The sequence below is a fragment of the Erinaceus europaeus genome, chromosome 18 (genome assembly GCF_950295315.1).
Source record: "Erinaceus europaeus chromosome 18, mEriEur2.1, whole genome shotgun sequence".
In the NCBI taxonomy this organism is placed as follows: Eukaryota; Metazoa; Chordata; class Mammalia; order Eulipotyphla; family Erinaceidae; genus Erinaceus; species Erinaceus europaeus.
In genome coordinates, this window is record NC_080179.1 from 43,502,364 (window position 1) to 43,529,216 (window position 26,853).

The window sequence follows — 26,853 nt, forward strand, 5'->3', positions numbered from 1 at the left end:
AGTGCGCAAGGACCCAGGTTTGAGTCCCTGGTCCCCACCTGCAGGAGGAAAGCTTCACACGTGGTGAAGTAGTGCTGCAGGTGTCTCTCTGTCTCTCTCATTGTCTATCACCCCCTTCCCTCTCAATTTCTGGCTGTGTCTATCCAATAAATAAATAAGTAAATACTTTTTTGTTAAAAAAAAAGTCCACTCAAATGATAGAGTTGTTCAGGCACTAAACCCCAGCAAGAGCCCTTTTTGGAAAGGGGGGGTCCTCTGGCACTTGATCCTGGGATCTGAGACTTACCAACCCAGTGCTGTCCCACTGAGCCGTCACACTGGCCCTTGATGACTCATTTTATCTTCACAGTTTGCATCTAGCCTTGGCATATGTACACTTCCCAAACAGCAGTTTAGCGTGATACAGCAAAAGCACATATTCCAGATGCTGTAGATTTGTTGATTGCTGAATTACTTAAGAATTAATTAAGCTGGATTGGAGGGTTTTGTTGTTTGCATCTATTTCCTTCCACCCCTCCCCCATGAAAGCATATATTTGGGTTCTCAGAAATTTACCAGGTTTGTAGGAAAAAAAATAAATTAAAATGTAATTGAAAAAAAAACTTTTTTTTTTTTTTTCAAATGGCTAGGTATCACTTCATCTGAAAACATAATATGATAATGGTTGACACATAAAGACCTGATAGATTCATGACTGACCCTTAGGCATTCGAACATACCTGAGCATCTGTCTGTGCAAACTATGTGGCTGTGGCCATGCACACAGGGAAATGTCTCAGGACCTCCGGTGTGGACAGCTGACCCTCCCATCGGGGTGGCCAGTCTGTGTCCCCTGCTCTTGGTAAAGCTCTTTCTGTGAGCAGGTCATACTCATTAAGAGCTCTTGTTTCTGCTGTGTCCTCAGGTCGGATCCGCACACGACGGCAAAGCTCCGGGAGTACCACGAACGTGTCCACACCTGATAACAGAGGCCGCAGTCGTGCGAAAGTGGTTTCCCAGTCCCAGCGTAAGAAGTCTGTTTTATACTCCTGTTACCTTAAGCATTGCTCATCAGCTCTCTCGGCAGTGGGGAAACATGGAGGAAATTCACGGGCCCTTGAGGAGAATCACTTCTGTGTCACTGAGATGCTGTGGACAGTCTTGGTATTTGTTGGGCGAGCTCACTCTCAAGTCCTTTCTGGCTTACATTCTTTCCCTGTCATTCCACAATGAAAGGAAGTTCTTTGCAGGTCTGGATCCAGTCCTTGGCACGAAGGGAAATGTCATGCAGTGTATGACATCCTCCCTACACCCCTCTTTTCAAGCCTTTGCATTAAAACCAACCTGGAGTATGACCCACTTCACCTTGAGAATCTTCCTGGTGTGGTTCAAGAGTGGCCGGTGGAGAGGCTGCTGTCAGTGGCAGGCTCTCCACCCAGTGATGTTGAGTGGCCCCAGTAAAGCTGCCCCTCTAACCCTCTGTCCTCACATCTGCAACCCTCTCCCCTACTCTTGTGTGGGCTTTTGCTTTCCCCAGCTGCCATCATCATCTTCATTACTGCTTCTCTGTGTTCTTGAGTCTCTTGGTAATAGCCTTGGCCTTGAAAGCAACTCGGTAGCTGGAATTAATGTATTCTCGGAGCTCACAGGACTCAGCGCTGGCACCTGGCTTTCCATTTAAATGCAGCTTTACTCCCTGCTCCCTCTCTGCGTGTAACGTGGGGCTTTATGGCAGAGTGCTCTGGGCAAGGTGTGTGGTGAAGGAGTCCCCCTTTTACCTGGAGCTGCGTGTGTGCCCCAGCACAGCATGTCACACCTGATATGTGTCCGTGTCCTTTGTGGCCCCAGGACAGCATGTGGTTTGTGTAGAGAACACTTAGCCTGGGGCCAAACCGTAGGTTCTCAGTTCAAATTTAGAATTCCTCCCTCAGCTTCATTCAAAATTTATTTTTCTATGTCCCTTTGGTCACTTTGGTCCTCATGTTCTAAAATCTTACATTCTTAATGAAAAGAAAGCCCAAGGGATCCCTGGTCAGAACTAGGGAGATAGCGTAGCATTTATATACATAAAAGACTTTCATACCTTTGGCACCAATGGTCCCTACCACCATAGGCCAGAACTGAGCATTGCTCTGGTGAAATAAATGGATAAATAAATGAGTGAGAGAGAGGTACCCCAGGTTCAGTACTTGATGCCACCAGTAGCCATATCTAAGCAGTGCTATGACCAGAAAATTAAATCTTTGAAGATCACTATTTGAGTAGTAGAGATATTCTGGTGAAACTAGTTAGTGGAGATTTATTTGAAATTTGAATTGATTATGTGTAGTAAACACTTGTTTGAAGGGTGGCAAAGAGTAGGATGCGGACCCCTCTGAATACTCAGAGCTAGAGTTAGCATGCTCTGGGAGGAAGAAGCCTCAGAAAACTTACCTGCTCTTTGCCTGGCACAGGCAGGGTTGCAAATGGTGCATCAACAGACCTGAAATAAATGCCAATAAAGCACGATCAGTGTAAAAGCAGTGTTAATGTTAAGGGTAAAGCCTCGAAGAGACCGCTATTTTGTGAATGTGCTTGTGAACAAAGATGTTTGCGTTGTGTTGCATGCTGACCTTCTGTATTGTGTTATTGTCTTTTAATCCACTTTTTGCCTGTCCTTTGGTCTGCTCTCATAATCAAGGATCCAGATCTGCTAATCCTGCGGGTGGTAAGCCATTTCTCTTCTTGCTTGTTAATTGTTTGCATTCTCTCTCACGCCAGACTCCTTGCACTTGATTTTGATTGATTTCTCTCGGTTGTGAGCTCAGTTAATCATCCTGCTTTTTTTTTTTTTTTTTTTTTCCTGTCCAGATTCTAGAGTTGGAAATGGATTTTTTTTCTCCAGTTACACAGCTTAGTAGTTTATTTGTGTGCTCAAATTATATGGACCAGTCTAATTAATAGGTCCTAGGATGTGTGCTCCATGGTGTAGTGACCTTTACAATGAAGCTGAATTTCATTTTAAATCATAGTTAAATTACTATAATGTGCTGGGCTGTTTGTTTTGGGGCAGCCATGTTGGGTGGTTCATTTGAAAGATGGTGGTGGTAGTGTGGTAGAAAGAGAGAGAGACAGATATAGAGAAATTTCCCAGGTAAGTGTTATTTCAAGGGTCTCAGTTGTTGATAGTACTAACTTTTAAAATCAGAAACATAAAAGAAAATCAAATTATCTTAAAAGAACATTTGTAACGTAGAGGAATTATGGAAAACCCTACAAAAACAACTGCAGATTTCCTGACTCAGAAGAGTAGGATGCATCTCAGAAGGTAATGGGGTAGTGGGATTCTGTTTTTGCAACTCTAGTCCTGAGTTCAACCCCCAGCATCATTTGTGATATAGTAATGCTCTGATTCATTCTCTCTCTCTCAATAAAATAATTTAAAAAGAAAAAAAGAATAGGTTGAGTCTAGTCTCCCAGTCCCACAGCAGATTTCAGCATATACCCATGAAAGTCTGATTTTGATTTGTTATGTTTCTAGTTATCCACCCACCCTTTTTTTTGTTTGCTTGTTTGTTTGTTTTTTTGTTATTGTTTGTTTGTTAGACTCAGGGAGTCTTCTTGGTTCCATTTCCTTCCACTAATGGTAAGGACACTTCTGTTAGATTTCTTTAAAAAAATTTTTTATTATCTTTACTTATTGGATGGACAGCCAGAAATTGAGATTGAGAGGGATGGGGGAGATAGAGAGGGAGAGAGACACCTGCAATACTGCTTCACCACTTACAAAACTTTCTCCCTGCTCGAACCCGGGTCCTTGCACATCATAACACGTGTGCCACCACCCAGCCCCCTCTGTTAGATTTCTTCACTTCTACTAGTTAAACTAAAAAAAATTACTATATGGGCTGCAGAGAATAGCATGATGGTTGTACAAAAGACTCTCATACCTGAGGCTCTGAGATTCCCCCCATGATAAATCAGAGCTTATGTGTCTGGTGTGTGTCTCTTTCTCTGTCTCCTTCTCACCCTGTCTTTCATTAAAATAAATAAGATACTGAAAACAAGATTAATTTTTTTTTTTTAACAAAACAGCACTTATTAGTTTTTTGTTTTTGTTTTCTTTTTCTCCTATGTACTTTTATGGCTATTTATAGAAACTTCCTGTGGAGCAGGGGAGGCTATAGTCAACCAAGTCTTTTGTATCAGGAAATTTGTAGTTGGTTTTGTAGACTTCCTGCCAGTAACTCTTTTATGTATAAATGTTTTATGATAATTTGATTTCCTTCTGTGCTTATTGATTTTTAAAACCTTAATACTACCACCAGCTGAAAACTATTTCTGTATTAAATCCTCTTACTATGTGATTGAAAGTCATGTATAAACCGCTTCCTGAAGTCACTGTACTTAGTCTGTGCTGTTCAGTCATTGTTCACCTACAGTCGTTGTTTGCTTCATTTTTAGCTGGCAGTCGGTCAAGTTCCCCAGGGAAGTTGTTGGGAAGTGGTTATAGTGGCCTTGCTGGGGGTTCCTCGAGAGGCCCGCCCACAACACCCTCCTCTGAAAAACGCAGCAAGATTCCCAGGAGCCAGGGTTGCAGCCGGGAAACGAGTCCAAACCGGATAGGACTAGGTAAGGACTCTCTAAAGACTCTCCAGGAGGCCATCACTAACCTGTGGTGAATTCTACCAGACCTGTAGTCTTTTATAGCAAAGTGAGGTTTCTTTTTCAAGTGGGAATGTGGCCCTGCGAATGTTGATGTTTTGATTTGTATCTTTTATCAATTACGGCATGTTTATATTCAACTAGAACTGAGAAATGTGTGGTGCTTGCCGTTCATATGGAGTGAAGAAAAATACGCCTCTACAGGGTTTTGGGCCTTATGTTGATTTTATAAAGCATTAGACTCTGAGGAGTGGGCAGGATTTGTTTTTCTCCCAGTACAATGTAATGTTTTGTGTTGTTCTTTCACTCCATAGTCACTAAGTTGTGTACAGTTTGTAAGGTCTACAGTTGTCTTGATTTTAATCTTCTCTGACCTGATTGGTGAATCATATGGTCAAAGAATATACATATGGTTACTTTTGACATAATACTATTCAAGCATGAAAACTAAGAACAGATTAAAAAATAAATATATATTATTTATTTTTGTGTATAGACTTGGCGACTTAAGGACCTTTTCCTTAACACCTAATTGGTATGTTCCATTCTAAATAGAGGAGTTAGCAGTGTTCTACAGAATATTATGGAGATCCTATTTTCACACTCTGTTTCTTTCCTGCTTTCTGAGGATAAAAAAATCTATTAATGTGATATCAGAATATTGTATTTAGTCTTCTCAGTTTATCTTTCTTATTTATTCACTTCCTCCCTTAACTGTTCTTAGCTGAATGTTCACTCTGATGTTCCAGATATTATATTGAGCATAGATTAGGGAATAAACAAAACAGATCTCTTTCGCTTCAGATGTCCAAGTGCTTGTAATTATTAGAGATAAATTGTAAGATAGCATGAAGCATTGCCACAGTGCCCTGGGGCCATAGTGAAGGAATGTGTGCCCTAGAACACACACACACACACACATACACACTTGCCCCAGTTCTCGAGATTTCATGCCAGGAAGACTTCTACAGAGTAGGCTCCACTTTATTAAAGAACAAGTTGGGACTTGGCAGGGTGGAAAGATGAAGCGGTTCAACCATAGAAGCTTGTATAGGAAGAGTAGAGGGGGGAGTTGGGTGGTAGGGCAGCGGGTTAAGCGCATGTGGCACAAAGCGCAAGGACCAGTGTAATGGTCCCCCACCTGCAGGGGTGTCACTTCACAGGCAGTGAAACAGGTCTGCAAGTGTCTATCTTACCCCGTTTTCCCCTCCTCTCTCCATTTCTCTCTATCCTATTCAACAACGAAGACAGACAACAATAATAACTACAACAATAAAACAACAAAGGCAACAAAAAGGGAATAAATAAATAAATAAATAATTTTTAAAAAGAAAGAGTAGTGGTGGTCCAGGAGGTGGCACAGTGGTTAAGGAACTAGACTCTCAAGCATGAGGGCCTGAGTTCAATCCCTGGCAGCACATGTACCAGAGTGATGTCTGGCCCTTTCTTTCTCTCCTCCTATCTTTCTCATTAATAAAATAAATAAAATCTTAAAAAAAAAAGAAAGAGTAGAGGGAGCACAGTGCATCCTGGTAAACTCAAGGAATTTATTGACTTACTGCAAAGAACTTGGTCAGAGTGGGGCAAGAGATAGGACAGTGAGACAGGCATCCCACCTTGACGGCCACCTTTCTGCTTTCCCTTGCCTGCCTGTACTCCTTACGATGTTTGGGTGTAGAGCCTGAACACCTGGTATGCAGATGAGCTGTGAGAAGGTAGGTGGACACTTGTGCAGTCGAGTGGGTAGACATGGCTGGATTAACATTTCCAAAGCAAGCGAGAAGCGGTCTTGCAAATTCTCTATGAGACCAACTTTAATTAGTGTTAAGTAGCATAACTGGGCTCACATGTTACTTGGATGTGGCATTAACAGCTAGAAGAATACTACAGTTTACCTGATGCTACAGTTTACCTGTTGTTAGGATTTCAGTTCATGTCTAGACATGGAGTTTAAGTTATTATTTCTTTCATAATTGTTAAATTTTATAGATTATATTTCTCTCCTTCCTTTTCTCCCCGCCCCCCCCCCCCAGCTTTCTTTCTCTCTTCATCTCTCCCTCTTTCTCCCCCACTTACAGAGCTGAGCTCTGCTCTGGTTTATGGTGGTGCAGGGAATTGAACCTACAACTTTGGAGTATAGACTGGGTATATGCCTATATTTATTTCTTTCCTTTATTTAAAACTGAGGTGGAGCATCTCTCAAGAATAATTTTTATAACCCCTGAACCAGTCTGTACTTTAAATAGCCACACTAGGCTTGGAATATGTACTGAAAAGTGATTCTGATTTTCTGTACATTGTATTTAGTTCAGCTGTATCTTTTTAAATTTGACAAATCATCAAAATGATTTTATTGCTCTTTAGTAGTTAACATTTTTAATAAACACATTTTAAAAATATTTTATTTATTTTATTGGAGAGACAGACAGACAGAAAGACACCAACCTCCAACATTGCTTCACTGTTCATGAAGCTTTCACCCTGGAGGTAGGTACTGGGGCCTTGAACCCAGGTCTTTGTGCATGGTAATATGTGTACTCAACCAGGGTGTATCACCACTTGATCCAGTATTTTAAGATTTCTTAGTGGCGATGGAAACAGCTCAGCTGGTAGAGCGAATGACTTGCATGCCTAAGGTTCTGGGTTCTATACCTGGTACTGCATATACTAGTGTGATACTCTTGTCTTTCTATCTTTCTTCCCCCCTCCCACCTCCCCCTCCCTCCTACCCCTCATGTGAAATGTCTCATATGAAATAAATTTTTTAAAAGACTCTTAAATAAAACATAGTCTAATTTATCTTGTATAACCAAGAAGCAGAATAACTTGGTTATTTCGCTCTTTTTTTTCTTAGCTATCCTCCTTAAGCAAAGAAAGAAAGTTAGAATATATTTATAAAATATTTTATCTTTTTATTTTTGACCAAAAAAAATTAAGTAATATAAGTAGCTAATAACATCTATAGCTATTATATTTTGGCAATCTGCCTTTTTCTCCTACCCATCCATTGGCAGGTTATGCAAAATATTTGACTTATCTTCTGAGAGACATTTAAAAAACATTTTGAATTAATTTAAAAATAATAATCCATTTGAGCTGTTAATATCTACAATTTGCAAGACCAAAACATAAAAATGTCTAGATTAGAAAGACATTTCATCTGACTTTGGGTGTTTCTCTTGTACTTTTGCTGTTGATAGTGTCTCTCATGAAATGGTGTGGGCTTCCTATTATGTCATTTAATCAGAAGTCAGCAGAACTGCATCTGAAAAGTTCCAACGTCAAGGAGTTCTTATCTGTCTTACTTCGTCCCCCTCTAACATACTCTTACATCAAACATTCACTTTTGGCACTCAGTAAAGGGACAAGTTGACTGGTGTATTGATTTTGAAGTTTGATCACGTGATTTAATGTTTTTTTAAATCATTTACTCATATACTTCATATAAATCCATCCACCTTGTAAATTGGTCTCTGGAAGTGGTGTTATAAGTCACTGGGTGCTTTTTCTCTTGTGATTTTAGTTATTCAGCATTTGAACTCTTGACATCACCTCCAGATGCAACTACAGGCATGTTTTGACAGAAGTATAGTTACTTTTTTGTGTGCTTCTACTGGCTGTAGATATTAAAGAAGTCAGTCAGCAGAGATGAATGGGCATACTTTTCTCTGGATAAAGTACCACGCACCAAACTGTTAATTGATAACTTTTCAAATCATATCTGTTCATCTTTTCCAAGCATTTTATTGTCTTCGCAGAGCTCCTATTTCGGGCAGACTTATAAAAGTGTATGTGGTCTTATAAAAGGAGTGAGAGCTGGGTATAAATTGATAAATAATCAGAGAACTGTGAGAGAGTATCCAATACACACATATGTATATAGAGTCATGTGAAAAACTATTAGTACTCTTAATTGTTGAGTTTCGATGAATTATGTGATATAGTTAGACAAGATTTTCATGTGTGCCTTTTAAAGACATAGACTTATGTCATAGAACCTTCTCATTGCATATGGGACTCTTGGGTTGACTGACCCATGATTTAGCATGGAACTGGAAAGGTTATTTCTTCATCCTTCAATGATAAGCACTATCTTTATCCTTAAGGATACTACTTATGCTTTGTAGGATCCTTTTCTCTTTAAAATTTTTCTTTTTATTTATTAATTGCATAGAGACAACCACAAATCAAGAGGGTAGAGGGAGACAGAGAGGGAGAGAGACAGAGAGACACCTGCAGCCCTGCTTCACCACTAGCAAAGTTTTCCCCCTGCAGGTGAGGACCAGAGGCTTGAACCCGAGCCCCTTGGCATTGTACCATGTGTGCTCAACCAGGTGCACCACCACCTGGCCCCAGTAGGATCCTTCCTGCACGACTTCAAATATATTTAGTAGGGTTAGTAAGTACTACTAGGGAACACTAGAGAATCCCAAATGAAACCCAGCTGCTCATATTATATTTCTACACTTGGCTTCTTTACACTTTCAGGTACAGACCTAAGCACTTAGACACAACTCACAGACCTGTCTGGTGTAATCCAACCCTCACCCACAGGGTGTAATTCAGATCTGAGCACTCAGCAGAGCTCGCTATTAGAATTTGGTTTGTATTTTCATTTACATATTCTGTAATGGAGTTTTCCTTTGGCCTGTAAGACAGGCTTGTTGTGGCTTAGCCCCACCGTAAATCTCCCTGTGCATTAAGGCAATAATCCATGCTTACTTCAGCTGGTTTACACCAGGGGGTCAGGTATACTTCTTTCAGTATTTCTGAAAAAGGTATTTATCTATTAGTAGATTGTTCATTAGGAATATTCATTGTCCCCATCAGCTATTATACAAGTAATTCTACTCCATCAATATTTAACGTTGATATTAAAGTAAAAAAAAAAAAAAGAATGAAATGGTCTCTTTGAATTTATTATTATTATTATTATATATTTTTCAAACTGTTTTTTGCCTCCAGGGTTATTGCTGGGGCTCAGTGCCTGCACTATGAATCCACTGCTCCTGGAGGCCATTTCCCCCCCCCCATTTTTGTTGCCCTTTTCATTTTTATTGTTATTGCTGCTATTGTTGCTGGATAGGACAGAGAGAAATGGAGAGAGGAGGAACAGATGGGGAGAGAAAGACAGACACCTGTAGACCTGCTTGTGAAGTGACCCCCCCCCTACAGGTGGGGAGCTGGGGGCTTGACCCAGGATCCTTGCGCATCATGCCATGTGTGCTTAATCCAGTGTGCCATTGTTCGGCCCCCTATTATTATATTTTTAACCACAGGGCACTGCTCAGCTCTGGTTTATGGTAGTGCTAGGAATTGAACCAGGAGCCATTGGTGCATCTGGCATGAAAGTCTTGTATAACCATTCTGCTAACTTCCCAGCCCTCTTCTGAACTTCCTAGCCAAATAATACTGGACATTAGGCTATCCCTTTGACTCTGTCTTCTCAGTGTTTTTTTAAAAATATGGAAATAATCAGATTACCTGTTGATGATGATGTCCTGTCCCAAGGTCGGTGGAGGGAATGTTTCAGCACTAGTACAGGGAGGGATTTCTCAACTCGTGTCCTGCAGACTCATATGTAAGGCTGAGCAAGTGAGATTGTTAAGAAGGCTCCACAGGCAAATTGTCTGGATTCCCTTGAGGAAGATGTGGGATTACATTTTTGAGACCAGTAATGAGATCAGTTTCATGTAATATTCTTGAGGCCACTACACTTGTTTTTTTTCAATTTATTTGTTGGATAGAGATAATCAGAAATTGAGAGGAGAGGGGGGTGATAGAGAGGGAGAGAGACAGAGAGACACCTGCAGCACTGCTTCACCACTTGTGAAGCTTTCCCCCTGCAGGTGGGGCACTACACATTTCTTAAAGTGGGCGTATTCTTTAGCTGAGTCCACTCTTGTGACTTTTCTTTATAAAGAAGGCTAGGAGAAGTGAACTCTATTTTACTTAGACAAACTCAGGAATCTCAGTGACCAGCACCTTTATTCTAATTTTTATCCCATATTATATTGTGTTTTTCATAAGAACCTACTATCTGTAGAAATAAATAGCTTTGGTCTTTCATTCTTCTGTTGGGAAATTTAACTTAAGTTATAAAACCTGGTCATGTTCTTTTTTAATCCAGTCATTTCTAAAATGCTGTGGAGCTTGTATTTTCTAATGCCATGTTGCTTTATGAAAGGCTTTTTTTTAACTCCCTTTTTAAAAAGATTTATTATTCGTTGATTGATGAGAGAGAGAACATAGCAGAGTATCACACTGGCACATGATACCAGGACTTAAATTTAGGACCTCATGTGTTAAGGGTTCAATCTTATATGCACTGTGCCACCTCCTGGGCTGCTTTAAAAAATTTTTTTTTATCTTGTTTTTGTTTTAAGATTTTATTTTTAAGATTTCTTAGACTAGGTATTGTTTAACTTCTCTACTGAAATACCTAGCATTCTTTTTATTTATTTATTTTTTTTTATAAAAAGGAAACATTGACTAAACCATAGGATAAGAGGGGTACAACTCCACACAGTTCCCACCACCAGAACTCCATATCCCATGCCCTCCCCTGATGGCTTTCCTATTCTTTAACCCTCTGGAAGTATGGACCCAAGGTCATTGTGGGATGCAGAAGGTGGAAGGTTTGGCTTCTGTAATTGCTTCCCCGCTGAACATGGATGTTGACAGGTGGATCCATACTCCCAGCCTGTCTCTCTCTTTCCCTAGTCGAGCAGGGCTCTGGGGAAGTGGTGCTCCGGGACACATTGGTGGGGTTGTCTGTCCAGGAAAGTCTAGTTGGCATCATGCTAGCATCTAGAACCTGGTGGTTGAAAAGAGAGTTAACATACAAAGCCAAACAAATTATTGACCAATCATGAACCTAACGGCTGGAATAGTGCAGATGACAAGTTGGGGGTGGGGGTTGTCTTCCATTTTGTAGATAGCTGGTAGGTATATTTTAGTTATATTCCAAAGGGCCTATGGCTATACTAGTTTTTGTTTTTTTTGTTTTTTTTTTTTCTTTTTTCCCCTGAGCCTGAAATTTGATATGCAGGAGGATCCAAGTTATTGTCTGGGGATATGATGTCATGGCTGGAAAAAGGAAATCCCTAGCATTCTAAGGCACTGACCATAAAGCACTTTCTATGCAGACCCTCTCCTCTTGGCACCTGAGTCAGTGCAGATGAGTTGGAGTCATCAGAACTCTTAGCACCAACGATGTCATGATTACATTAACGGAATGTGACTGACGTTTGTGAGTTTTTCTGTCTTCATTAAACTTGTTCACCTTCTCTGAAACCCCTCATGCTGCACGCTAGCACGGAGCAGCCGTATCCCTCGACCCAGCATGAGTCAGGGGTGCAGCCGCGATACCAGCCGTGAGAGCAGCCGCGATACAAGCCCTGCTCGGGGCTTCCCTCCGCTTGGTGAGTACCAGTAGGAGCTGTCTCTCACAGCCGAGAGTTCCTTCCCCTGCTGCCAGTGCTTGCCCAAGACACTCAGGTGGAATGACCCGCTATCCCTCCTCCGCTGTCCTTGTCATAGTTTCTTCTTTCTCACCTAGTCACCAGTCACCCTTTGTCGTCCCCCTCTGCATGCTTGAATTTTGGCAATTTCCACTTTTCTTGATTGGGGTTGGGGGGAACACCACTTCACCCTGTACTGTTGTTATTTACGACCACTTGCTGTTAGGCAGGGCTCTCTCTAGGGTCATTTCTAAAGTAAAGGGAAGGGCAGCCAGAGCTTTGAACCACTGCTTCAACGTTAAATTGCTAGAATTTGTTTTTAATATTACCAGAATCTCTACCATTGTGATTCAATGATAAACAAGGAGCTAATGTGAAACCCAGGTAACATTGAGAAAGTGAATGCACTTGGTTCAGGGGTGATAGGTAACATTGATCTTAAAATCAGCATAAAGGAAGATAGAAGCCATGCTCTTTGTTAGATCAGTCCAAACTTGCTTTGAAGCAGCCTAAACACATTTTTTTGATAAGCTGCTGATTGGTGCAGTTTGACATCATTCTTTCTAAAATATATTCATCCAGGCTCAGTGAACTCTGTAGTGTCTGTGACCTAATGTCATTCCAGGATAAAAGTTGTCAGTATTTGGTTTCTGTGAGCTGTTTCAAGTATCTTATCTCAAGTCTCCAGCCAGGTGCCACCTGGAGCTTCTTGCCCCACCCCTTTAGTTGTTTTTGGAGTCAGAGTTTGTATTTTAACAATTTCTAGTACTCAGGAAAAATAGGAGAGAAGCATATATCTTATAGGATATCTTTTTTTTTTTTTTTTTGCCACCAGGGTTATTGCTGGGGCATGGTACCTGTATGACTCCACTGTTCCTGGTGGCCTCTTTTCCTTTTTTCCCTCCCTCCCCCCCTCTCTTGCTAGAGGGCTAGAGACAGAAGAGAGGGAAACACCTGCAGCACTATTCTGTTATTCATGAAGCTTCATCCCTGCCAGTGGGTACTGAAGGCTTGAACTTGAGGCCTCATACATGCTAATACTCTAACGGGTGCACCACTGCCCCCCTTCCCATATTTACATTTTCTTAGTTGTTTTAATAGTCTTATCTTTCTCTGACATGGACATATGAACATATATCTTTCTTCTTCTCCTCCTCCTTCTCCTCCTTCTCCTCCAGGGTTATCGCTGGAGCTTGGTGCTTGCACTATGAATCCATTGCTTCTGGTGGCCATTTTTTCCATTTGTTGCTGTTGTTGTTGGATAGGACAGAGAGAAATTGAGAAAGGAGGAGAAGACAGAGGGGGAGAGAGAATGACAGACACCTGCAGACCTGCTTCACTGCTTGTGAAGCAACCCCTCTGTAGGTGATGAGTCCCGGGGGCTCAAACCAGGATCCTTTGCATGGGTCCTTGCACTTTGCACTATGTGCGCTTAACCCAGTGCGCCACAGCCTAGCCCCTAGACATATATCTTTTTACTTTGTGCAAATTATTAATATCCAAAGACATTTATCAACACATACTTTCACAAAAAGAATTGTTTTCTACTCTTGATTAATTGTGTTTTTCATTCTCTGACATATTATGTGCTGTACATAAGCATGTTTAAGTGTAACATGTAGAAGCCATCCTATAACACTTAGGCCTTAGCCTGAAGTTACATGGATCTGTGCCCTGCAGCATTTTGTAATTTGGCTCTGTGTAACTGGTCTTTAATTCAAATCCTCACTGCAAAGGGGGCATTTTCACATTGAATGAGCTGAAGTCTTAGTATTTGCCTCTGTCTCTTTCTGGTGTCAAACATTTCTTGCTAACATTTTTTTCTCAACATCAGCAATTGAAATTTGGGCTTACGTTTCACACTCCATTGTCATTTTTGAAGCTCTGAATGTCAACGGATGGCAAAAGCCCTGCTGTATCATGCACTTGATAAATATGTATCTGTCTTTGTGAGTTGCTTTGTCTTCTTAGCATCGTAATTTGAGGGAGCAGCTTCTAGTTCACACCAGCTATCCAGCAGCAGTCTGAAACATTAGGCCATTATTTTCGACACATCAGGGTTGGCACTGTTTTTTAAGTAAAGGCTGGAAGTTTTTTTAAATTTATTTCTAAAATAAAAAATATCGACAAGATCATAGGATAAGAGGGACAATAGGACAATTCCACACAGTTCCCACCACCAAAGTTCCATATTCCATCCTCTCCCTTGAAAGCTTCCCTATTCTTTATCCCTCTAGGAGTATGGACCCAGCATCATTATGGGGTGCAGAAGGTAGAAGGTCTGGCTTCTGTAATTGCTTCTCTGCTCTGCTGAACATAGGTGTTGGGAGGTCAATCCATACTCCCAAAAGGCTGGATACTTATGCATACTCACTAGGTTGACCTTCCTGACAACTTACTATATAAGTGAAAAGTCTGTTTCTTGGTTATTTTGTCTCCTAGGGACCATTCTATATCTTGATTTCATACACGTGACATTGCTTTTGTTACTGCCCATGGAAGCTGACTTTCTATCCAGCATTTGGCCTATGGAATTCTCGAGGTTCTAACTGAATCCTGATTAGCTGAGTGGTCTAGTCTAGCTTTCACTTTCCTTGGTGAAGTGGGTTTTATTCTGGATGTTGAAGTGTTTTATTGCTACAACAAAGACAGAGCCAACTGCCCACACTTGCCCTCCCTAACGAGCCCTTGCAGCGGCAATGTGTTGCCTGTTGACCTGGGGCAGCAGTTAACATCTGTTGAGCTGAATTTCTATACCATGGCCAGTGTTTACTTTTGTTTTGTTTTGTTTTTCTCTCCTTTGACTGAATTTGTTCCTAAACTTTTAATCCAGCAAGACCAACAAATGGTGCTTAGCTGTCCTCACTCCCAACCTGAGTAGTCAGTAAGTAGAGTCCCGGGACAGGCATCACTCCTGTTACAGAGCGAGCAGTAGAAGAGTAAGTAAGCCACTTTCTCAAGGAAGGTCTGTTACTTTCTGAGTCGTGATTCAGTCTCAGGATTGGGTTCTGAAGATTTCAAGTGCGGTCCTCTGATTTAGGTGTAGTCCTCCCCACCTAGGACAGAGAATATGATTTTTCCTTTTTTTTTTCCTGTAACCTTTGCCCAGCCCCTTTACAACTTAGTGTGACTGTAAGTTAGTGCTGTCTGACTCAGCTTATGGAGCAGCTTCCTTTTCCTGAAGGAGATTCAGGGTGGGTAAGAAATCGTGCTCAGTGGCTCAGTGCACGACCCCTGCAGGTATGAAGCCCCAGCTTCGATTCCCAGCATCTCTCAATTAGTACGTATGTAAATAAATAAAAGGGAGAATTAATGTGTGTTTTAGTAAATATTTACTTATTTTGAACTTGTTTTTATTACCAGGTTATTTCAGATACTGTAAACAAATGTTAGATGGCTATAGTGGTGACTTTTAAGTAAAAGGAGGGGCTCTAGGACTCAGCTGTAAATCCAACATAGATATACCTGATGGCTTTGGATTCCACTGTGGGGTAGTCACTGGAGAATATGACAAGATTCATGACGTGTCAGATTTACTCTAAAATACCCTGTTGAAACAGAACCAAAACGGTATTTTATAAGGTGCTTTCAAGAGCCAATGTTGGCTGTTTTCAATTTAGACAATCAAGATAAAAATCTTGTAGAATAAATGGTTTGCTTCAGTCTTACAAAATATTTTGCCAAGTTTATTACTTTAGGGAAATTATTTTCTTATATCTCTTTTAAAGATTGCTAATTTATTTTTATGCAACTTGAAGAAGGGTATTTTTACTTGCTAATTGGTGAAAAATATGTTCTTATTGACCAATTAGCTTTTGTTTACAATAACATGTATACTGTAAATACATACATTTCATAAAGTGGCATAAGCTTAAATAAGTAAAATAACACTGAAAGGTTTGATGTTGTATTTCATGGCTAAGCAATGTGCGTCTTAACACACATAGGGCATGGTTCTCCAGAAGTGAGTAAGAAGTTGCATTGCTAATTAAACCTATGAATATTCTATGGTATAATTACTATGTTTACTCAGAGTTTTGAATAGAAACATAATCTTGTTCTCCTGAGGTGAAGCAAAGTAACACATTACATGACACTTTGGCCATTAAATCAATGCTTTGAACCAGCTATTTTTCATATTGATTTTTTAAAACTTTCTGCTCACATAATGACAAAGTTTCCTGAGGCTGATGATATTGTTACTATGAATAGTCGCTAGTAACGTAATAATGTCTGAACATTATGGAATTGACTCAACTGTTCCTGTCACCACCAAGCAGCACCCTAGCCCTGCTACTTAGTACTTCCTCTCCTTCCTCTGTGCCTGGTCCTGCTTTGTGTACTTTATATGCGGTCTCTCTTGGTTCTCTTAGCTCTTCAGAGGTAGGTACCATTTTCAGCAGATGAGAAAACTAAGATGTAGAAGTTTGCTACTTTACCCAAGGTCTCTGATCATACCCAGAATCTGCCCCCAGTTATGTTATAGCACCTGAGTACTGTCATCAAGGAAGGTTATTGCAACAGTTAAATAACCTGTATTCAGACATAACTAGGCTGTTTATACAACAGAACAATCAAAAGTATTGACTCGGGAAGGTGGAATTCTAGTTGGCTAGCCCCCTTCTTGTGACTCCATTCTGTTTCTGTTCAAAAAATACATGAACTTCTATGATTTCCATGTTTGGTGCATGGTTGCATATGCATCACATATTGATGAGGCATCTCGTGAGCTGAGTAAATAACCCATCCTCCTACCGTTCCACTATGGGATATAGATGATGCTCTGTGACTCCTGACGTTCCTGCTGTTGCATACTCCCATAATGGCTGCTCGAGGCTTTGTGGCGTGAATAGAAACCTGGAGTCTTGAGTCTGTTGATGCATACTTAGTATGGAACACTGTTAACAAGTTGTGCCTGTGTGTTTAATAGGCGTGTGCCAGCTAGCAGGCTGCTGTAGAGTTTGGGAACTGGCACTTGCTGTTCATCCATATTCAACACCATTTCTTTTCATGAGAAAACATGGCCTCGCTAGTAGCGGTCCCTGCGTTCCCTTGGGACTGTGGCATTTTCTTCTGTCTTGGGTACTTCTGTGTTAATCCTGTGGGTGTTGCCGTTCCTTTTACCTGCAGCCTCTCGACGTCATTCCAGGTCCACTAGTGCTCTCTCCACTGCTGAATCTGTTGGGCAGTCAGGTGAACAAGTGCTAACTGCATGACTTGGCTTCTTCATGTGCTAGTTTCACATTCATTTGACATTTCTGTTCATCAGTGTTGGCTAGCACTTGGCATGTATGCACCTCATATTTTTTTCTCCAATGTGCTTTTGTTGTTTTTTTAAGTTGTTGAATGTTTATGGTTCTGTTATAGGCTGTAGATGCCTGTTTGACATCATTTCTCCAGTGTCTGTATTTATGTTAAAACCGAACAAAAAACAGTGAGGAAGCATTTATTTTCCTCTTTTTATCCCCTTCCCAAGGAAAACAAAAACCAAATGTAGGTCAGAAGAATCCCTGTGGGGATGGATATCACCCAATAATTTCAGCTCCAAAGTATTTGCTTCCAATGAAGTATTGACTATTATTCATGCTACTCATTGGTGTCAGGTTCTGATAATTTGGAGGTACTAGTTAGTTACCAGATTGTAGCATGAATAATTTCACATGTACAAAAGTAAATGGGTTGTCTCACAGCTTATGAAAAAACAAGACCACCACTCATGGTCAACATGCCAGGCCAGAGTTAGCCTTTAAGGCCTGTAGTCCCCAAACACTCTGTCTCAGCCCCTTTAAAAATACTATATATTCATTGATTCTCAGTTGGAGCAAAACAGTAAGCATGCAATAATGTATTTGTGTCCCTGATTGAACTGGCATCATTTTGATACGTTGACAGTCCCTAATAACTCAAAGTAAGACAATCTGTTACATCACAAACTGTTAATGATAACAGCTAAGAGCAATCACTGAGTTAGGTATTTTCTTTCATTTTCTAAATGAACCTAGCTCTGTATTTTATTAGTAAATCCCCCTGAAGGATTATGGACCAGACTGTGGGCACAGCTATATGCACCCATCCCTTGGGAAATGAAACTTTGTAATAGTACTACAGCAGCAAGAATGTGGAAAGCTTTTGACTTGGTGAAAACAGAAGACTTCGGATTTTGCTTAAATCCCAGCATTTGCCCTTAAGATTTGAAAGTCGAATTACATATGAGACCTGTCCAATGATCTGTAGTCGCTGTATGATAAAACTGTATGCATCTGGGAAGCACAGAATAGTTGTATTCTTGCAATTTAAATTTCATATCTGAAGAATTAGTATTATCCCTGGAGCAAGAATTGCTGGCATGAGATCTACTTTTTATTTATTTTAACTTTTATTTAAGTTTATGCTGGGTAATTTTAAATGGCTTATAACTGAATTTCATTTTGTTATTCATAAGTCCCTTATTATCAACCCTTTTTTAATGGAAGAAAAGACTTCACCGGAGATCATCCATAAAACTGTAACAGTAAATCAAAAATTTACACTTGTCCTGTATTTCAACTGATAAATTTATTTTTATATGACAATACATGGATATAATTGTAATTTTTTAGTTTATAGAGCTTATTAAATTACCTTTGAAATATAATTCAGGGGCGGGGGTAGATAGAATAATGGTTCTGCAAAGAGACTCTCATGCCTGAGGCTCCAAAGTCCCAGGTTCAATCCCCCGCACCACCATAAGCCAGGGCTTAGCTGTGCTCTTGTTAAAAAAATAACAATAAATATATATGTATGTATATATACATATATATATATAATGTTCAGTATGCTGATACTTAGTATGATCAGTTATACATTAAAAAAGGGGATGGTATACATACAATTTTTGTTTATAAAAATTCATGACTGTATATAACTTTTTTGCTTAGCAGTGTTTAGGTTTTCCTTCCTGTGGTAGTAGTAGGCTTAATGTTTTGAAAGTGATATTAAAAAGAAAGTTAAAAGAAAAAAACTAGTTAACACTTTCGAAGTTTGCCAGTTTTAGGTCCTATCTTGTTTTCTATCCAAAAAATGTTAATGTTATTTTAGAGCTAGATAAATTCATTTAAACAAACAATAGTTTATATTTTAAATGCTTCACAACCAGAATGTAACTAATATAGGAATTTTCCTTGTGTAAAATGTCTTCTTTGTTAGCATAAAGAAAACATTTTTAGAGGAGGGGTAGATAGCATAATGGTTATGCAAAGACTCTCATACCTGAGGCTTCAAAGTCCCAGGTTCAGTTCCCCGCCTAGCTGAGCAGACCTCTAATTAAAAAAAGAGAGAACATTTTTACTGTAACAGTCTTCTTTCAAAGTTTTTTTAAAAAATATACATTAGAATTGAAAATAACATTTTACCAATAGTGTGTTATACTTGTGAAGTGTGATTTATACCGACTTCCTCCTGGTGAAGGTTTTAATCTCAGCACTTCTTAAAAAAGGCTGGTCAGCCTCCCTAAGGGGACTTTTAAAAGTTAGTCTTGATTTCTAATAAAGTTAGAATAGTTGGTTGAATTGTGAAAGCATTTTTAAAAGCACTTGAATAAAGTCTACTTTGTGTATGTACATAAAAGCTACCCTTTAAAAGGCCTTTACAGAATTTAGAGAACATTAATACTAATGTTAGCTGAATATCTACTATTTTTACAGTGAAAATGCAACCATTTTGTTGTGATTATTAAAGTTTTAAATGAATTGATTGAAAAAAAAACTTTTGGTGATACAAACATGATGATGACCAAGTGATTAAGATTAGTTGATCTCAATAACAGCAGAATTGGCATTAAATATATACAAAGCCCAATTGAACTGCATACATTTGCTTCAGATTTTACCTTTCTCAACTTACATACTGCATTAAAATTCCATTGTCTGAGAGGTTCTCATTAACTTAGACAATTGCCAGGGCCATTTGCCTCAAGCAGGAATGCTAAACAGACTAAAAGACCCCACTTGGCTCAGCTCTCTTCCACTGTAAGCCCCTCCCCCCTCTCAAAATACCTTCAGAATTAAATAGCACTAAAGAACCAGTTAGATTGTCGGGACACTTTATGACAGATTAAACTTAAATCTGAACAACTTTACCTCAGCCAGTGGTTTAAAAAAAAAGTCATTTGTATTAATGCTGTAAGTGAAGTGTAGTTAAAACTGACTAAAGATTATTATTATTATTGCCTGTGTCCACTTAGGTGGGAAGAGGCAGGAGCCCCTGCAAAGAATTGAGAAACATTGGATTAAGTTCACATATCTCTTGCTTTTTCCTTTCTCTGATAGACCGATTCGGGCTTGGCCAGGCGGGAAGAATCCCTGGTTCTGTGAATGCCATGAGAGTTTTGAGCACAAGCACAGACCTAGAAGCAGCCGTTGCTGACGCTCTGGTAAGAGTTACAGTGTGTGTACAGGCTCCGAAATACCTATTGGTGCTTTTGGTTTTCTGTCTTAAAGGAAATTGCCACAAAATCAGTTTACTAAGTCATCATTGTCACTTTCTAGAATTATGTATATATCAGCTACATTTCTTTTGTTGTTGCTTCCTCCACAAACCTGTATCTCTGTATGGAAATGGACATTGGTAAGAGGGCTGTGCACTCGAGCTCCATCAGCACCCAGAAAGAGAGAGAAGGAAAAGGAGAGGGGCATATGGAGGTAGCTATGATGTTACGAATGGCTTAGAGGGGAAGAGAGGATTGAATCAGAAAAAGAAGAGGCAAGTGGGGGTTGTATTGTTAAATGGGAAACTGGGGAATGTTATGCATGTACAAACTATTGTATTTACTGTTGAATGTAAAGCATTAATTCCCCAATAAAAAAAAAGTGAAAAAAAAGAAAAGAAAAAGAAGGGGCAACTATGTATAAATGTGGACAGATAGTTATAGAGAAGATGGTTGGCCCATGTCTACAACTTTAGAGGAACTGTGGTGGATTGCAGTGGGGAGAGTGAAGATTCAGAACTCTGGTGATGGGAATGGTGTGGATTCCACTGTGGAAACCCCTGTTGACATGTAATTCTATAATATAAAAATATATTAAAAATAAATTAAAAAGGCAAAAAGAAAAAGAAGGAGAAGAAATGGACATTGGTTTTATAAAGGTATTAGCCTCGGTGGTTTCTTCAGTGCCCTTGAGCATCAAGGGAGAGTTAATGACATTGGACTTCTGATGCCATCGGGCTTTTCCAAACCTTTACATCCACTTCTCATTTTTTCAACATTTCCTTCTTTCCATTCTTTTGCTTCTGTTGCTTTGCTGGCTTTCATGGCATAGCCTAAATGTGTCATCATCACAATGGACGGTAGAGCTTAGTATGGTTCACAGATCTCACATTCATCCTGTTGCTTCATTAGTGTTTCCAGGTGATCTAAAGCATCGGTGGATTATTTCCCAATATAGTATCTTTAAAAAAATGGTTACAGGTCATTAAACTTGTAGTTTTGGCAAATGAGTTTCTTGTTAAAATCGACTTGTGGTCAAATTACTTTTTAACAGCAGTGTAATAAGACGGCCTCTGCATAGTCTAGTTCATGTAATTAGCATTGAAAGTAGATATTCTTTAGAACTGTCTGCTCTTGGGTCTTGCTTGTGCTGGTCTAAGATTTCTTTACTTCTAGGGGGAAAAAAACTAACATTTCTGCTTTCAGACCCTGCTTTCTAAATGTAGTCATATTTCTGCTTTCTAAATGTAGTCATATTTCTGCTTTCTAAATGTAGTCATATTTCCTCTGTTACATTTATAGTCTGACTCCTGCAAGTTTAACTCTTATTCTTCCCTATCTCTCTCTCTCTTGCTCAGTCAGGTTTCTCTGACAAATATTTGTCAACAAGCTGTCTGCCACTCTCTAAATGCTTTCTCTGTAAGCCAGAGCTGCCTGACCAGCTCTGTTTATCAGCCTTACATGCAGAGGGGCACTGGAGCTCAGGATAATATGCTTCCACCTGTGACTTTTAGAATCACAGACTAGCACAGAATGCTATGACGATGTCCTTCCTTTTAAGGTGCAGCATTTAGAATCTGTCTTGTTATTTATTTAGAGGTCCCAGCAAGTGGAGGTTAAAAGAATGGAAATGAATATGCAAAACTCCCAGTTAAATGGTACTACCAATTAAAGCACAGATTATTCCTTATCTTTTGAAAGAACCCCACAAGGGACTGTGTCCAAAGTTTTAGATGGCAGAATAGGACTTGAGAGTTTGAGCTCTGTCTGGCTAAACTTGACTGGGGATTTTCTCTGAGCTCTAACTCCCATTTCACTCATGCTGCCCTTATTATTTTTTGTCCAAATTCCTTGGTCTCTGCAAGTAACCTGCTTCAGAAGAGAGTGCAGAGATGGTACACAATTCCTGCCTTGTAGAATAGAGCCTCAGCAGTTGTCAGACTGTGCCTTAGGAATAGATAGCAAAATTAATGGTGACCTTAGAGTTGTAGCTCTGTGACTTTGAGATAGTTTTAGCAACTTCTTCTAGCAGGCACTGGAAGGCTTTATGAAAAGTGTTAGGCAATGCCACTGTGAACGATCTCTCTATTATTATTTGTTTGATATGAGTCGCTTGCTGACCTGTATTTTTGGTTTGCTAAGATATGTTTTGCTGTACACTTTTGTTGCAAGAACAATCCCCGCATATGCTTCTGACATAATTCTCTATGCTTTTTCCCCACCCTTCAATATTTTCCTGCCTACAGCTGTTAGGAGACTCCAGGAGCAAGGTACCAGTGCTTTAACTTTTGTTTTCAACTTTATTTTTTCTTTTGCAACTATATTTCTTAGGCTCTAGTGTAAGAAAGCAAAACTCCAGTATAACACAAATATTCTAGTCTGATTTATGATTTAATTTAAGTCCTTTTTAGTGAAGCTTTTGTCATTGATGGACTCAGTTGCTTTTACTTTTGTTTTAGTGTTTATCTTGAATGTCAAGTATTTCTGTCCCTTTGAGTGTTTGAGTTTATTTATTAACTCAGTGTATCTCTACTCTGTCATCATCTCATAAAGGGTTTATTAAGATTTTTTTCTTCATCTTTAAGAGATCTAGCTTATGTTTAAATAAGGTATGATTATATAATCTATCATCCTCACATGGATGCTTTTGAGAAGAAAAAAGGTATTTAATAGCTATAATGAGACAATAGGCTTAAAAAGGCAGAACTGTCCAAAGCAACTTATATAGAATATATAGAAAAGCTGTGTGATTATAAATAGAATTTATATAGTTATAATCAGTAAGTTTTATCAGTTTTTCTGCTATATCATTTACGGCTTTGCCTTTTAATTATGTACTCAGGGTAAATGAAGTATTATAATCAGAAAAATGAATGAAGTAGGTTTTCAGGAAGACTACTTATATTGTTGTAAACCTTAAGTCATTAATAAAAGGAGTTGAGCTGATTTAGCAGTCCTTTTAGAGAGTGCTGTACCAGTGACAGTTCAGTTTTATACTTTCTTTTCTTGTAATGTTCTTTTTATTTATTTATTTTGGATAGCAAAATTGAGAGAAAATGGGGAGATAGAGAAGGAGAGAGAGGGCTGAATGGTGGCACACCTGCTTGAACACACAAGGACCCAGGTTTAAACTGCCAGTCCCACTTACAGGGGGAAAGCTTTACAAGTGTTCAAGCAGTGCTGCAGATGTCTCTCTGTCTGTCTCCATCTCTGTCTCCCTTTGCCTCTCAATTTCTGGCTGTCTCTATCCAATAAATAAATAAAGATAGTTAAAAAAAATTGAAGAGGGAGCGAGAAGGAGAGAGAAAGGTAGACACCTGCAGACTTGCTTCACTGCTTATGAAGCTTTCCCTCTGCAGATGGGGACTAGCGGCTTGAACCTGAGTCTTTGCATGGTAACGTGCATGCAACCAGGTGCACCACCACCCAGCCCCTATACTTTCTTCTTTTTAAATCACTTGTTGGGGTGGTGGTGGAGGGCTTAGTGGTCTATAGTAAAAATTTTGACCCATGGGCCAAATTTCTTATCTCCGTGTTGACTTAAACACCATGTTAAAGATGGAATGATTTTTATTGGAATATGATGAGTGGCTACAGATACCTGCAGTGTCTCAGGAGCTGAGCTAGTTATTTAATATCCACATGTAATCTTACCTACAGCCTGTGAAAAGTGTGATTACCACCTTCCTAAAGATAGAGACACTGAAGCAGAAAGATTCGGAGACTTTCTGAAGTTCTATAACTACTCACAGTGGCAGTGGTGTTATAAGCAAAGTTTCTATTCCTGACAAGTCCACACACACTACTAAAAACTATACCTTTTCCTCCCTACTGTGGGTTACTTTATTACTATTTTATCAGTTTATTTATTATTTATTTTTTAACCAGAGCCCTGCTCAGCTCTCACATATAGTGGTACTAAGGATTAAACCTGGGACTTTGGGACTTCAGACATGAAAGTCCTTTGCATAATGATCATGCTCTCTCTCTCTGGCAAATTACTTATTATGCAAGACTGCTTTAACTTCCTGGCTCTGTATGCACTGGGAACTTGTGTTTGTTGCCTAATGTGTGTGTGTGTGTGTGTGTGTGTGTCACCTTTTTACCCTTCAGCATATTGTTGTTGACATTGTTTGCTGTGACTCACGGCCATTTCCCCTTTCCCCTTTCTTCCGCAATCATCCCATTCCTCACTGCACCTGGCAGAAGAAGCCTGTACGGAGGAGATATGAGCCATACGGGATGTATTCCGATGATGATGCCAACAGCGATGCCTCCAGTGTTTGCTCTGAGCGCTCCTTTGGCTCCAGGAATGGCGGCATTCCCCATTACCTGCGGCAGACTGAGGATGTAGCAGAAGTGCTGAATCACTGTGCTAGCTCAAACTGGTCAGAAAGGAAAGAAGGGCTTCTAGGCCTGCAGAACTTACTGAAGAGCCAAAGAACACTAAGGTGAGGACAGCAGGCTGAGATTGTGGGAGAAGTTTGAGTTCCACATGTTACTTGTCAATTTCATTTGGTGCCCTGCTATATATGGAGTCCTTACATAGTTCAGGTGCTGGGACAGGCAGCTGAGGTGCAGAGATGAGTAACAAGAGATCCTGTTGGGGAAGGCTGGTATTGCTGGGTCGAGCCCAGGACCTTGCTCACGTATGGCATGTGGTCTCTCTGTACCACCTTCCTGAACCTCTTCCCTTCCCACCTCCCTTCCTCCCTCCCTTTAGGAGAGGAGCTGAAGCACCACTCCATCATCATGAAAATGTACCTGTTTGTTTTTTCTTCTCTCTTATGTGGTGCTGGGAATTGAACCCAGGTCTCCACACTGTGAGACATTGTATTGCTGAGCCAGTTCTCTAGCCCAACTCTTTGCCCTCTGTAGACTTTGAAACATCTAGCAATTACTCTCTAATTTATTTGGTTTATATGACATTTGGTTGCTTTATCATTGCATTTGTCCACTTGGTGTTTTTGGGAAATACTAGTACAGTTTGCAGTCCAAGTACAAAGAAAAGTGGTGTATGCATTATACTTGAGAGTCATGAGTAAAGCGACAGCCTCAGTGTACAGTGTGAAATCCATACATAGACTTAGTACATAGTGCACACTCGTGCACACACACACACGTGCAGAGTAAGGAGATCCTACAAGGAAGCACCCAAAGTGTTAACAGTGTGATCTGCTGCGCAGCGTCAGCCTCTGTAGATGGCATTGTGGATGATGTTAGATGGCCACTGGCCCAACTGCTCATCTGTAAGAGAGGAGACTTATTCAGGGCTGACTGAGAGAAAGAAGCCTTGCAGCAAGGATTCAGCAGTGTAGTGTGGGCTGAGAAAAGCCACAGTTGGGCTAACACAAAATAAGTGTCTGCTGTAGCTCTGGCTTTTTGTCAGTATGATGTGTTCTCCTGTTGAATCTTGTCCGCAGCCATGTGAGGTGGCTCTTGCCTTTGTTAATTGCCATGGGAATAACAGCCCTGAGGATGTGTGGTCCAGGAGTTGTCTGGTGGACAGAGCAGGGGCCTGAGAAGCAAGAGCTACCCACCTGCATCCCAGCATCCCATGTGGCAGCAGTCTGCTCTGGTTCTCTCTTTGTCCTTCTTCAAGTTGATAAATCAATCTTCTTACATATTTTATTTTCTTATTATCAGAGTACAAGGTCTGTAGAAGAACTGGATTAAAGCCCAGATCCGTTTGGCCCAAACACAAGCTTTTCCGAGCTGATGTCATTCTTTCACCTGTAGCATGCAGACACTGGCCTAGAATGACATGAACAGGGTTTAGCTCAGGACTTTGTTGCTTCCACGTCTGTGAACTCTGGGAGACTCAATGTCTCCATCTTATCATGAGAACAAAACTATCTTGGTTTTATAATTATGCTTAGCTTCATCATAAATATTAACTTTCCCTGTGGAAATTTTTGTTATATTAAAGCCATATAAAACTTAACATAAGCTATGAATAACTGTTGACTTACTGATTGTTTCTTGCATCATTTTCTGGGCTTTGCCCCTCTGAGTGGACTTGCAGGTGGAGGCATGGCAGAGAAGCATGGCACTAAAGTGCCCACCCTTCACTGCCGGGGGGCTGGGCTACCCACTTGGTGGCAAAGCAATATGGGCATGCTATTTATTTTTTTAATTGTGGCTTAATGATTTACAGTAGGGCTGCTGACATGGGCATATCAGTACCCCATGATCCTTTTCACTCCTTCCCCAGAGTCTTCACTCGAGTGCAGTTCACCCTGCCCAGCCCAAGGTTTGCTTTGTGCCTTTCTCCTCTGTTGTTTCTTAAGTTCCGCTTACAAA

The 26,853-nt window shown here is 40.1% G+C and overlaps 1 protein-coding gene across 11 annotated transcripts in view; it reads left to right on the plus strand.

Moving 5' to 3' along the window:
- CLASP1 (cytoplasmic linker associated protein 1) overlaps positions 1–26,853 on the plus strand; it is a 248,558-nt gene that overhangs the window by 150,135 nt on the left and 71,570 nt on the right. The window contains exons 20-27 of one of the 11 annotated variants that reach the window (XM_060177959.1): positions 905–1,006; positions 2,660–2,686; positions 4,423–4,590; positions 11,940–12,047; positions 17,217–17,279; positions 20,393–20,496; positions 22,797–22,820; positions 24,757–25,001. In XM_060177959.1, coding sequence (XP_060033942.1) covers positions 905–1,006; positions 2,660–2,686; positions 4,423–4,590; positions 11,940–12,047; positions 17,217–17,279; positions 20,393–20,496; positions 22,797–22,820; positions 24,757–25,001 — 841 coding nt within the window. The remainder of the gene's footprint in view (positions 1–904; positions 1,007–2,659; positions 2,687–4,422; positions 4,591–11,939; positions 12,048–17,216; positions 17,280–20,392; positions 20,497–22,796; positions 22,821–24,756; positions 25,002–26,853) is intronic. The other 10 variants (XM_060177960.1, XM_060177962.1, XM_060177961.1 and 7 more) reach the window with 10 other exon arrangements.